At 40.5% G+C, this 14,143-nt stretch overlaps 2 protein-coding genes across 8 annotated transcripts; one reads left to right on the top strand and one right to left on the bottom strand.

Annotated features, from left to right (window-relative positions):
• Positions 1-87: 87 nt before the first annotated feature.
• Positions 88-5,017, bottom strand: mtfr1 (mitochondrial fission regulator 1). 6 transcript variants are annotated; one of them, XM_017406381.3, is made up of 8 exons: positions 4,936-5,017; positions 4,150-4,255; positions 3,973-4,071; positions 2,420-2,553; positions 2,058-2,293; positions 1,664-1,910; positions 1,278-1,458; positions 88-1,113 (listed from the first exon to the last, which is right to left on the bottom strand). In XM_017406381.3, the coding sequence occupies exons 2-8, from the start codon at positions 4,183-4,185 to the stop codon at positions 1,066-1,068; spliced, it is 981 nt and encodes a 326-aa protein (XP_017261870.1). In that variant the 5' UTR covers positions 4,186-4,255; positions 4,936-5,017; the 3' UTR covers positions 88-1,065. The 6 variants fall into 6 exon arrangements, with proteins under 6 accessions (XP_017261870.1, XP_017261869.1, XP_017261871.1 ...); XM_017406380.3 differs by having other exon boundaries at positions 4,927-5,010; XM_017406382.3 differs by having other exon boundaries at positions 4,853-5,004.
• Positions 5,018-5,228: 211 nt separating this feature from the next.
• Positions 5,229-12,420, top strand: armc1 (armadillo repeat containing 1). Of its 2 annotated transcripts, none has more exons than XM_017406316.3 (7): positions 5,229-5,519; positions 6,511-6,719; positions 7,423-7,514; positions 8,495-8,687; positions 9,220-9,336; positions 9,475-9,549; positions 10,020-10,211. In XM_017406316.3, exons 2-7 carry the CDS (start codon positions 6,558-6,560, stop codon positions 10,209-10,211), a joined length of 831 nt encoding a protein of 276 aa, XP_017261805.1. In that variant the 5' UTR covers positions 5,229-5,519; positions 6,511-6,557. The 2 variants fall into 2 exon arrangements, with proteins under 2 accessions (XP_017261805.1, XP_017261804.1); XM_017406315.3 differs by having other exon boundaries at positions 5,231-5,519; positions 6,508-6,719; positions 10,020-12,420.
• The last annotated feature ends 1,723 nt before the right edge of the window (positions 12,421-14,143 follow it).

Below are 14,143 nucleotides of genomic sequence, written 5' to 3'. Positions count from 1 at the left end.
TGTTCATTATGGTCCCAAATTTGGCAAATTTCAAGACGTTCTCATTGGACCACGAGAGCTTTAAACGAGTTAATAAAAACAAAGAAGTCAGGAGAATTCAACTTTTATTACAAGCTTAGAAACTTCAGACATTTCCTGTTCAAAATCTTGAACCGTAAATTAAAAACTGACACATCCAGTTCTTCCCTTATTAAAAAAAAAAAGGTATTAGTGTTGATTAAAACAGCAAAGCTCTACTTTGTCACAAATGTTGGCATCAGAATGTGCAAATTACTTATGAAATCTTAATTAGGACTTGTTTTTTAGGACAAAAGGAGACTCCTGAACACAGAGGTAGGAACTGATAAAACTTCACTTCACCTTCATTCTTCACTGAGACCCATGAACTTAGAGTTTAAGGTTTTCTTAATTTAAATAGAGAAATAAAAACAGGGAAGTCTTGCAAAAAGCAAAATGTAGCAGGGCGAAGAGTGGAATGTCTTTGGCTCTTAAAGGCAAATAAAACATCAGAAAAATACTTAAAATCTGCAACACATCCAGAAGGAGCAGCTGTAACAAACCTTGAACAGATGTGACTCTTAAGAATCGACGGAAAGATCTAAAACATAATTCACTGCTAAAAACAGAAGTTACAGTTTTATAAATAGCCAGCTCCCAAACATAAATTAGTCCTTAATTTGTGTATCTATTTAAACAATACTGTGCGAAATTCAACAAGTCAGAAATTGCTCCTTTCTTCCACACTTTATGAGCTTTCTGGCTTTTACCCACCCCTCAGAAATAAGGGCGCACAATTGATCACCCATTCTATGTGCAATAAAATTAACTTAATGTCTAAAGAATAACTAAAAATAAAGTTATTAATCTGTTGGTGTTGGACGTTCACAACAGAAAATGATGTTTGTAAAGCCTAAGGCTGACATAAAAGTGCAAAATACGGTCAGGAAGAATCGGATGACTGATATTTGGGCTAGCCAGAATAAATCAGGGCAGAAGCTGAAAAGATGAACAAGGCGCTTTAAAGAGTCCAGAGAACGCTTGGATCAGCAGCTCAGCTTCACCTGATCACAGAAACTTCCTCTTTCCAGTCTGTTTCAACATGTGCTGCCCAAACTGTGGGGGTAAAATACAAAAACGTAAGATTTTAAAAACAGAGCTGGACAGAAAACGCAAAAAAAGTTGAATTAATTCAAAACAGAATTTCAAGCCTTTATCCACGTCAACACACAGCTCTCCAGATATAAATCAGACGACAAGCTTAAAAGCACGTTGCTCACCAGAGGGGCTTCAGTTTGAGGTTTGACCTCGGGGACAGGAAGTTGGAAGTCTTCCTTGTCTTCCTGTCCGCTGCCTCGTCGATAGCGATGAGCGAACTTGCGCTTCAGGGCTTCAGCGATGAGCGCTGCAGCGTCTGCTGGCCCCTGCGACTTCGCCTGGGCCTCGTCTTCCACTGACCGACTAGGAAAATGGAACAAGGCGATGAAAGCATTAATAATAGTAATAATATTACAAGAGTTGATGCTTTCAGTTCACTCAGAATCCTGTGAACTGAAGGCGTCAGACTGAGCTGCACTGTCAATTCAATAAACGGTAAATGGGGTCACAATTGACAACAAAACATCAATTTTACTGTGACTGATCGAGCACTGAAGTTCAGACGCACCTTTTTACAGACCGCAGCTTAACTTTGTTGATGTCCTTTAAGATTTCAAGCATGCTGGGGATTTCTGTCGCCTTTGAGTCTAGCGCTATCGGACCATTTGTCTTCCTTCCTCTGCGCTCTTTTATCAAATCGATGGCTGAAAATGTCCGCTGTAGTCCTGGTGGTGGTAGAGGTGGAGGGGGTGGGGGAGGAGGACAAGGAGGAAGAGTACCAGAAGGTGGAGGGGGTGGTGCCCCTGTAGTAGCAGCTGAAGGAAACAAAGAAAAGAAAAGACGAGTTGAAAGCTGTGTAACATGTAAGATTCTGCTGCCACCTTGTGGAGAAGTTACAGAATTACAGCGAAACTGAACAGAATTCCCAGTTAATTTCTGCTGTGGGGAATAAATCCAGAAACCTGACTGTGCAGTCTTTTCCTGAGCCAAGACGATCTGAGCTATCTGAGCTCTGAGTTTGGCGAGTTCAGTCTCCAAAGCGCTGATCTTCTGGATCGCCTCATCGTTCGTGGCCGATGCCCCCTGCGGGTCCGAAGCGCCCTGGTGCAGGCTGGGTAGTGACCTCTGACGCGTGAGGGGTTTTCTCCGAGGATGAGGCCTTTGGGCTCGAAAAACGAACCCCGGCGGGATCCCCGACCTGTTCCAACGAGGCCATAAATACAACTAGATCACATATTTCTGAACACTTTTCACATGAGCACATCAATTCTTAAACCTTCTGGTCTAGAAAAGGTTTTCTTCTGGATCATTGTGCTGCTCTCACTGGGGTCTGCCAAGGTAATCATCATCATCCTCTTCATCCCTGTCAATCCAGGCGATATCAGCAAGTGAGGCTACCAGGCTGGTTTTCTTCCTGGTGCCGATGAGGACACCAGCATCCTCGTTGTACGGGAAAAGCTGCCAGAGATGTAAAAAAACAACAAAAAAAAACTGTTTAAGATTTGTTTTTTGGGGAGGGGGACACAAGCATGCATCACATCTTATCAACTTCAAGCATGTTTTTAAAAACGCCAGGTCACTATCAAATGCAAATAAAACTACACCGCAATAGTTGGACATTATTTAAACCTGTAGTTTTACTGACAAAAAGTCAACATACTGGATGTTAAAATTAAAAATAAAACCAAAAGAAAAAAACGCGGGCGAATTGTAATTTGATGATGGCAACGCCAATGAACGGTTACAAAAGCTACAGGCTAAAACGACCAGGTTTTCTTCTGACTTAGCAGGGAAATTTATCAAAACTCAGCATTTGTATTGGCTCTGAGAGCATTACTTCACATTGGATGGGGCTGGACAAAATGCTGCCAGATAACAATTTTCAGAGAATACCTGTTGTTTTTGTTCCAGGAAGGAACAACCAAATCAAGTTCTGCACGACTTAAAACACCTTGACTTAGGAGTCAAAGTTTCCAGCCTGCAGTTCAGAGCAGTCACTGATTGAGAACATATAAAAACAGAGAGCTTCAGAAAGGACAGTCCGATTTACTGAGCAGGTAAGATCTAATGTTAAACACGGACAGAAAAACATTTGGCTGACAAAACTACATTTGATCTACTGTTGCAACAAAACCCTAATATTATGAACCACCTGTTCAGTATCAAACTTTTCAACAAGCATATATATTTATTTATATAATACGTTGTCTTTTTAATTGAATACAGGGTTTAAATAATGTCCAAATGCAATAAAGTGTTAATATTTTGGGGGAAAAGGGTTATAACAAAGAGTCATTGATAAAAAAAACAAAACAGGACAGCTAAGATAGAGACAGCGTAAGGAGGATCTATGGATCAATAACTAAAGGTTCGGGAAGCTTAGAGGGTCTTTAATCAGCTTAAGGTTGTTCAAGGTTGCTGACCAAACTGACCTAAAGCAGAAAAACTGCATTCCTCAAAGGAAGGGAGGGCAGCTGGAGACAGAAGAAAAAAAAGAGGAGAAAGAGCACAGTGTTGAAGGCAGAAAAGTTAGGAAAAAGCTTTTTTTTTTGGTTTAATCAAATACCAGTGAGTGAAATCTTTTAAAAGTTGAAACTAAAATCCAGTGAACAGCCGGCACTCTGTGGAAGGACATAAATGCTGGTATGACTTCATTCACTCTGTTTATAGTTCGGAAATGAAAACAAACAAGTAGAGGTCAACAAATGCTGAAGACGGTGTGCCATCTACTTTGACATTTGGAGACACAAACAGGAACAGGAACACATCGGAGGAGGCAGGGACAAATAGAATAACCACAACACGGAAAGCAGACGTTCTTCCAAAGCTGCAAAGTTCTGTTTTAACTAAATAAACTGATGTGAAACCTTCGTTCACCTGAAAATGAACCCTGGGACACGGTTTAATGGGAAGGTTGGCAGCTATTCTCCTGACAATACTTCTTGAGGAACCGTAGGGTTTTGCTGAACCAAAAGCCTGCAAAACGAAGAATTTGTAGGTACGTTAAAACAAAAACCAAAACAAATTTCAGTCAAACTGCAGATCGCAACCTACCAGGTCCATCTGAATCGGTACGTGCGCTTTACTCATTTCTGTCGATGAGTTTCACAAAGACTGATCAGAAGATCCACCCATTTCAGCATGATCACCAAATAAAACCCTGAAAAAAAATAAAAAGAGGAAATAAATTAGACTGAATCAATACAAAACAATACACTCAAGGAGCTATGTTCTTCTAATCTCTCAGTCTTGGGTTGTGTTGGCAAATATTCAGGCATAAAAAGGGATTTAATATTATTATTATGGTAAATATTAGTTGTACTAAAATGTAAATATGACTTCTTAATCCATCTTGAAGCGAGGCACAACTTCAACAAGTATTTAGTTTAGTTTTGTAGCTGCTGGTGTTAATAATTTAACAAAACTTTGTGTTTGTTTTGCTGCTTTAAAACCGCAGGTTTGCACCAAAATGAAGTGCGCATCTTATTCTTCTGAAACTTTATCCATGTTTATCCTTCACCATGAGATTAATTATATTAACTTATTACAGCGTTTGTTAGGTAGAGTTAGCCGCTCGGAATTGATCAAAAATAAACTGATTAACAGCAGCTGGAATCATATTTAAAACAAGTTTCGTTCAACTAAAACTGAACTCGACTTTATAAACTTTAGCAGGTTAGCGGGCTAACCGATGCTAACTGATAGCGGCTAACATTCAGCTCTGTTTAGATTTACCTCCGACACGCTTTACAATTACCTGCCACATCCAACAGCGTTGTTAACCTTATATTCAAAGGCAAATTTCGGCTGCAGCCTGAGACTGAAACTTACTGAACGAACCTTGGCTGTCAACCTTTCCAGAGTTTAGCCACCTTCTCAACGCCGACAACACATAAGAGTGGGGAGAACTTTGGAATATTTTTGAGCCAATTGGATTATAGGAATTACAAGCGGGGCGTTGTTAACATAAAACAAACCTATTGGACGTTAGTTTTGATTGACATAACAACCCACCAACTAACGTTCACCTGCTGACCAAAACTCTCTGCTTATTTGTTAATGTGACAATCAATCAAACTGCCATGCCCAATCATAGCTCGGGAAGACGTGGGTGCTTGTTTACCTTCCCCGCGTACGCCGGTGGGAACTGTCACACGGAATGCCCGAGAATCCGGCAAACTACGGGAATGTCCTTGACGAAAAAGCAGCTGCACCCATTGGTGTGTGCCACAAAACCCAAAACAGTGTGCACAGCTGCTAGCTAACGGAGCGCAGGGAATAATAGGGACACGGGCCTAGTGTTGGGGAAATTGTTTCATTACGCCGGTTTAAAGTCGTGTCCGAACATAACAGCTTGTTTTATACCCGCTGTGACTGAAGTGATCTGGATTTATCTCGGAGTTTCCATGAAAACTGACTCTAAGGTATGCCTTAAAGTAAAGCTAGCACTTTTTTTTTTTTAGCTTAGCTAGCTAGCTACGGAATCGGCTGTGTACTTCAGGGCGTGATTTGAGGTTAGGTTGAGGGTCGTTTTGGCTCAAATGAGCATTTAAGTTTTATTTGATTAGTAAAGCTGTAAGAGTACTGATGTAAACTATATATATTTAAAACATGCTCTCTATGCCACCATTTGACAGCTGCGGTTTATTGTGTGTCAACGTAATCAATGTTTAACCAATCAGATGGTGAAGTGCCACATGTTCACTGATTGGTGATGAAACTCTTAACAATTTAAGATGTTTTAAGGCAATGAATTGAAAGAAACTAAACTGATAAATAAATAGTAGTCGTTGTTAACTCTTAATTATCTGTAATAGCATTCAGTTTCCTATAATTCCTATGCACCAGTCTCTTAAAAAGTAATATATATACTAATTTTAGTCAGTTTATGAAGGGACTGAATTATTTCACAATCAGTGTTCATGTGATTTTTGATGATAAAAGGGTAAACAGCATGTTTTTATACTTTTGCATATTGCATATCTGGGCTTTTTAAAATTATCCAAGGTTAGTACAGCTTCCTGGAGTTTTACTTTTTTACACATCTGTTTATAATGTCTAAAAAATACATCATTTAAAGCAAAATAGCTGCTGGTTATATATATATGGATTCAAGGATTAAAGTTCTCCGATGTATAAATGTTGTGGTCCCTTTAAAGCCATCCAATCTAATCTAATAATGATACAGGGATTAAACTGATTTATTTCAACAAATAAAGGGAACTAGAGTCAAAGATTTGTCCAAGTGAGTTGTGTGTAATGAGGGTTGTAGAAAAAGCTTTCAATCAAAATAAAAACAATAAAAACTCCAAAATTTACCTTAAAATGCTTTAAAATTGCTTAAATTTGACTGAAGTTATCGTAGTAATTGTTAGCAGGCTCCCTGGTTTGATCCCGTCTTTGTCTCTTCAGCAGACAGAATAAGGTGGTTTGATGCGCGTGTCGTCAACTCTAGAGGCACCATGAGTGCGGAGCTGGATGCACTGACTGTGGTGAACCAGCTGCGAGACCTCGCTGCAGACCCCTTGAACCGAAGAGCCATAGTCGAGGACCAGGGCTGTCTGCCGGGTCTCATCCTTTTCTTCGACCACCCTAACCCGCAGGTCGTCTACTCTGCACTATTGGTGAGCTGTGTTTATTTATTTCCGATATATTGCACCAAGGTTGCCTGGTGCATACAGGAAACTGCATACTTTCTGCCTGATTATGCCAAGAAAGCTTGTTAAATAAAACTTTTGCCCTCATCTTGCTTGTTGGAAGAAAAATATAAAGAAATGAGGGATGACTCAAAACATTTGCACAGTACTATAGTCATAGTTTTTGTTTATGTTTCATCTGTCATATGTTGCATACTGTAAACTACAAGTTATCCTAGCCCCCTAATATGCACTTATTTACTTATTTTATCCTGAATTAAAACAGTGTTTCACAAAACAAACCTCATGTTGTATTAAAAACACTTAAACCATGTATTTAAGACCATGAAGTCATTACTAAATTAAGTTATTACTATTTTTTTCTTTGTTTCAGAAGCATTATTTCCCAATATCCATCTTTAGCGTACATTCTGCTGGACGTTTACAGTAAATATTTGCATCTTTGGTGTCAAAATTGACCAAAAAATCAGGAAATCTGAGTCTGAAAAAGTCTTAAAGGTGTACAATGACCGCACATCCAAGTGGCTTTTTGTGTATTCTGTGGTGCTTACGTAATATGTCTGCTGGTGCACACGAGCGAGCACTCTTAAAGGGACTTTCTGCTTTAAAACTACAAATCTTTTGTGAGCCTTCAGTGCGCGACAGATAACTGTTGCCCTTTTCCTCGCAGGCCGTTCGCTACCTGGCAGAATGTCGAGCCAACAGGGAGAAGCTGAAGGGCGAGCTGGGCATGATGCTGAGTTTGCAGAATGTCATGCAGAAGTAAGGCTCTGCTGAAACGTGTGCTTATACTGCATTTTGTTTTCATAAAACCTTAACCTGGCTTTTGTTTTTTATTTGTCTTTTGTTTTCCATGTTTGTCTGACTGCAACGTTTTATGACAGGATGATGTCCTTTTTCATTTGTTCGTCGGGCTGAGTGGGATTAAAGCTGAACACATAAAGGGTGGCAGTAACTTGAAATGATGTTTGTGCGTGCTGTAGACATAAATATTTCTCATTTTAACTGATGTTAGCATATATTAACGTATTTAATTAATCTTACAAGCACTGCACATAACTTGATTTATGTTTTAATGTGATTATGGTCACTTCTGTCGTATTGTTTTGAGGATTCCCTACCATGATGTTAATTCTGTAGATGCCTGTAGAACAGCAGAACAGTCAGACAAATCACCTAAATCTAATATTTGGTTTGCTACAAGGCTGAAGTGTTTTGGACATCTGTATCAGACAGCCAGTGTCTGTGTGGTTATCACAGAAGAACTGATGACTTTGTGGCAGAAAAAGCTATATAACCGGCAGGACTTTCATAGTATTTCTCATAAAATATCACTTCTTGTATTGCTGTTGCTACTGACCTCCTGTGGTTTCCTCTGGAGAAGCTGCTACCCTCTGAAATTTTGTGGCTTATTTTGCAGAAAGGACTGTAATCCGACTGAAACACACAAGAAGATGAATTCACTTTAACTTTAATCTTTGCTTACAGTAGATAGTTGCACAAGGGACTTAAAAAAACAGATATACAGTTCTTTTACATGTAAAGCCACATTAGCATTTATAAATTCACATAATTTTGTTCTTATTTAAATTCATTCAGCTGCAGCATCATTACAGATGTAAACAATGTAAACAAATGGCACTGAGGTCTTATAATGAGGACATTAACCACATTGTTTTTTTGTTCGGTAAGATTTATTAGTTTTTATGTCTCATCCTCTGTTGTTTTCTCTCAACCTAAAGGAGTACATCGCCTGGGGAGACCAAGCTGCTGGCCTCTGAGATCTACGAGATTTTGCAGTCAGCCGGTAAAGAAGAAGCGGAGCAGGCCGAGGCGGCCGCTGCCTCCTGCCGTCGTAAAGCCCACTTCTTCCTGGGATCCAACAACAAGAGGGCCAAAACTGTCGTGCTCCACATCGACGGGCTGGACAATTCTGTAAGTGTTCATCGGGTGCATTCAGGACGTTGCACAACATATTGGTGCAAATCTGTCTTGCTCAGACAGACACAGGGTGTCTGTTGGTGTGCAAAAATCTCCCCTTAGATCACTGTGTTTGCTGCTGTCATAATCACAGTGCTGCCAAAGCATCTTAGGGTGTCTGTCTGGCATCTGAGAGGAAGGCAGAGGGTTCAGGTTGTAAATGCCAGCCATTGAACAGCAGGATGCAGAGATTGAACCTGAATGTTGCTCTGCAGGAAGCCTGCACCTAGCCAGATTATATTACAGCAGACAGACAGCCCCCGGTGGGCTGCAGAGACACACAACACCGCAGCAGCTGGAAAATACAGAAACAGAAACTGGTTTTTTTCTGAAGACTGTTGTGTGGGTTGCATTTGAATGTTTTATATTTCACGTACACCTTTTTAAAAAGATTGTAAAGAATACGGTTTGCCTTGAAGATGCATTCACTCGTGAACTCGTTTACGTGCCCGCTCGTGTCCTTCACCTGCTTCCTTCTTGTCGTCAGACTCGGAGGAGCCTGTGTGAGGAGGCCTTGTTAAAGATTCGAGGAGTGATCAGTTTCACCTTCCAGATGGCTGTGAAGCGATGTGTTGTCAGGATTCGTTCCGACCTTAAAGCTGAGGTATCTGCCTTGATGTGGAAAAAAACTCTTGTTTATTTTCAGTATATAGACAAGAAAACAGAGCTGCTTTTTGACATATATCTGGATAAGTAGATAACAAAGTTTGGTTAATTAAAATAAAAACATCTCTTCTTACAGGCATTGGGAACAGCTATTAACTCAACAAAAGTAATGATGGCTCAGCAGGTGGTGAAAACAGAGGATGGCGGAGAGGTAAGGATGACTGAAGTCACAGCGGTTACCTCAAAGTTCTGTACATAAAACTAATTTTCCCTCAGATAAGGTCAGATTGTAGGTCAGTGTACCACATGTTGTGTGTATTTATATGCAGGGAGTGTAGCCCCACTGCCTGCAGGTGAGACTTATTCTCACTGACACAGTTAGCTTGTCTCATCTCTGCCTCACACTATTGACTAGTTGAAGCAGAGGTAAAACCAGAGCTAGTTACAGATTTTATAATTGTGCTATTAGTTGCAGTACATCAAGTGACCAGTAGGGGTCAGAGCAGGCTCAATCATGTGCTGCAAGTTTAGTTAAGAATATTTGGCTTTACTGATTTTTTTTTTTTTCCTACAAAACAAATAGTATTTTGACAAATTGCATATGTTTATGTTTTTGTTTAATAAAGCTGTTTATTCTCCGCTGTGGTTTTTTTTTTTTTTTTTCCTCCTCTTTTTATCCAGCTGATGGTACCATTCCAGGAGGACGCAGCAGTCCTGGTAGAGGAGAACACAGACATCCCAGACTACCTGCCCGAGGACGAGAGTCCGTCCAACGAGCAGGACAAAGCTGTCACACGCGTGGGGTCCATCACAGATGGCATGGGCTGGCTCAGCACGGCCGCCAACTTCCTGTCACGCTCTTTCTACTGGTGACAGCTTCCTGCGTTTCTCCCTCTCTGCTCCCTCGAGCTAACCATCCAGCTGCAGCCTTAGTATATCTCAGCGTAGTCCAGGACTAAAGCCTGCATCACTAGTTTAGAATCCCCTCTCTGAAGCACACAGAGCACGGCCACGTGTGTGCAACTAGTGCGGGACTGCCCAGTGGAACATGCAATAACTTAAACGTGTAAATATTAAGCTACAACTCTCACTACTGGCTATATGTGCACAACTATAGACTAACTGCATATGTATTTAAAAATATAGCCAAAGGACTATATGTCAAACAGAACCAAATAGCTTTCTGAAAATGAGCGTTGCTACGTCGACTGAGTTGAGATTTGGCAGGTACGTTTAGCTGTTCCGAGGCTGGTTTTGTGTACGTTGAAACTTGGGAGTTTTGTAATTTTTTGTGCATGATTTTGGTTTTCTTGCATCTATTCTCAATCAATGTCCTTTTACTACTTCATCTTTTAATTCCTAACTATGTCTCCTTTACAATCCTTCAGTTGTTTTTTGCCAATCATGCCTGATGCCTGCATCCGTGATTATTTTTTTGTGCCTTTTTTGGACATTATTCTAAATATTTATTCATCATTCGTTCAAATGATTTCTTAGCTCCGAGCATGCATAATCTTTGTGCTTTCCTTGCAGATTGTTAGCTCACTGAAGGAGGTCAGTTTATTAGAAATAAGAGATCGCGGCTCACTCAGCCGCTGGCTCACATTCATCAGAATGAGTTGTGATCTAAAAACGCAGCTCATGTCTTTAGTTTCTTCCGTCAAAAATCAGGGCTTTTGTGATTATGATAATGCAGGAAAAAAAAAAAATCAAATGTTGGCTTCACGACTGGCTCTTTGTGTTAACTGCACAGAGTTTTGGCTACCTCTGTTTTTAGCCTCTATCTCACATCAACATTCTGTAATTTTAGTAAAACTACAAGCGTGCACGCTGAAGGAAGAGCTGTTAGCTGCCAGCTTGTCAGATATCTCCCAGTGTTACCTGAATTTGCGCTGAAATTTTTGCAGTATTCGGATCACTTTTGTTCATTTCCAGCTTCAGGTCAGCCAGTCGTGACTTTAAAGCACAGATCCTGTTGGTGCACACACACACACACACACACACATTATATGTAGGTAGTAGAAGAGTTAGGGATGTGTTTTTTGTAAATGGTGCCTCAGACCCTAAACTCTCAACCTGATATGAAGGATTTTTGTTTCTATTTTCATATTAAATTCAAATTATGACAAGAGGTTGTTGCAGCTACAGCTTTGAGGGAGTTTTTCTTGGAGCTTTACGCTCCAGGATTAATTTATCTTTTATTCTTTGAGATGTCACATTTGAGCTCATACTGAGGAATTGCATAGTGTAGTTTAAACTGAAGGTGTCTGTTTTTTAAAAAGCAATAATATTTGCATTTAATGCATTCATCATAGGTCAACAACACCATGTAAAAATATTGTTTTTTGGCAAAAAACAGTATTAGCTGAAACTGACAGCAGTATTACCATATCCTCTTTATTTGTCCATTTCACAGTTGGTCTGTGTTGCATGTTGTTTCTTTTCAGTATTTGCCATTTCAGCTCATATTGTAAAGAAATACTTGAAGATTGTTAATTACAGAAATGTAATTACGCTTTGATCGTCACTTATCACAGCTGTAATGTTGAGAGAATCACTGACAAAGTCCTCAAAAATGTAACTTCTTGTGTACAGACTTCAGCTGTCAGCAGATGTAATATAATATGTGCAGACCCTAAAACTGTAGATTTCCATACTGTTGATGCAAATAATGATAAACTTAAAGAAAAAAATCTAAATTAACATTGCTCATTTTTAGTGATTCAGATTTTTTTATTTTTCTGTAACGCAAACTCCTTTTTATACTTTGATCTTCATGTTGCTTTTAGTAAGAGGGGGAACCAAACATGAGGCTAAATTCGGCTTTCTTTAGCGGTTCATACATGAGGCGCCTCAGGGCGATCCTGTGGCCTGCCCGCCACTCCCCCCCCCCAGCCGCGGTGCTGGTAGGACGGCGAAGGAAGCAGCCAACCCCATCTGGAAGCCCTGGAGCCACTGATGCTGCTGCTGAGCCTCACATATTTTATCTGAGAAGGCCTTCACTTATCTTTTGCATCATTTGGATGGATTGTGACTAAGAAAAAAAAAAAAAGTGTGGCGCTGACAAACATTCCTGGATTTTCCTGAGGTCGTCATCGTCTCAAACTCTTGGTTAAACTGGAAAATTTATCAAGAAAGTGAAGATTTTTGTCACATTGGTGGAAAGAGTGATCAGATTGGTTTCATTATTCTTTTGTTTATAAAATATTCTCACTCAAGTCCATTTAGTTTGAATTTTTGGAGTTTGTCACGACAGTTTGAACTTTATATCATGCCTAAAGAAAACTTGGGATTTGGTTTTCATGCGGATAAATTTAAATGAACCACTTTACACAGCGAACAGACTTTTTCTGCCACACACTTGTGTTTTTACCATGATCAAAAATGTGTCTGGTTGCTCGATTTTTCAGTGTAAAAGGATCAAACATGCTCTGGAAACCTTGAAGCAATAGCTCAGATCTTTTAAAGTGGGGTCTGTAGAAGGGTTATGAAGGTCTAATATCTTACCTGTTGTAGACATCTTTCTGAACACAGCCCGGCCGTTAGCTCGCCAATCCAGTCAGGATTCAGCCATGTTTCTCTACGTTGAGGTCGTTCCACAGAACGCCGCTCCAAAAAGATGTAAACCAGCCCTTTAAGTTAGTTTCTAACCGTCACCACTAGAGAGAGACAGAAAGCCTGATGGAAACGACTAAAGAGAAATTGTGCTCCACAATATAGTCTCACCACGTTTAATAGAAACACTTGTTTGTCATGAGCGGGCCGCGGTATGTGTCTAAACTTACAGGAAAATCATTAAAACGATCATCAGACTGCAGTTATTAACGTATTCGCCTCCGTCAGACAGAACAGGACTAATGCAGCCATAAGGTTGTTTTTAATGCACATCTTTCTCTTCAGGACTTTAGCGATTTTCACTTTCAAATAATTTTCTTTAAGGGTTTATGATATTAGCCTGCAACCCTGAGAGGGTTTTTTTTTGCCTCCATCCTCCAGAGAGCACAAGCACCACTCACCTCTCATTTTCAAATAAAAGCTTGATATAATTTCACTCTCCTTTGGTTCTTTGATAAGCAATGATGCAATCCCCCCCTTTCACACCTCCCTCATCTGATAAAACCCAATCAGGCGTACTTCTCCCATATCAGCCCAATGGCACACAGTGCATGTGCACGGATGTGTGCTCAGTATCACCCCCCACCTGTGCGTATTTGCATGTTTAATCTGGGCTCAGAGAACAGGGCCTGATGGGGAGTAGATAGGTGAGTCTCATGAGGCCCCCCGGGCACTTGAGGAATTTTATTGGAGGTTCAGCTCCCAGTCAATGGGATCAACCATAAATCCCGCTCAGAGTGTGGCAGGAAATGATGTGACTCCTGCAATTTATGTCAAATAACTTTTGAGGATGTGTGAGTGTAGCGATCAGCGCTGCCGGGGCAGCGATAACTCTTCGACAGGGAGGGGGCCCTGAGAAGATTTAATTGAGACATTTTTCTTTATCTTCGGCGAAGCGCCGGAGCCGTGTTGTTGTGTAACGAGATGTAATGTCTCTCTTTATACGGGGGTCAACATCCAGGATGTGGGAAGGTCACGGACTGACTGTTTGAGCATCCAATTTGCTCACATAATACCCGCTCTACAGGGAGCTGGGTGAGGAGTATTAACTTACACACAGCACATAAAACCTGCAGGCTCAGTGCACTGTGAGGACGTAATGTGTCTCTGTGGGTTCACAGAAAGCCTTTTTAAGAGTGTGAGGCAACAGGAATGAGGGCAAGTTAGAGGAACTTGAAACCATGTCACAT

The sequence above is a fragment of the Kryptolebias marmoratus genome, linkage group LG21, assembly GCF_001649575.2.
Source record: "Kryptolebias marmoratus isolate JLee-2015 linkage group LG21, ASM164957v2, whole genome shotgun sequence".
Classification (NCBI taxonomy): Eukaryota; Metazoa; Chordata; class Actinopteri; order Cyprinodontiformes; family Rivulidae; genus Kryptolebias; species Kryptolebias marmoratus.
The sequence above is the reverse complement of the archived record's forward strand: the minus strand, read 5'-3'. Positions and strand labels throughout refer to the sequence as shown.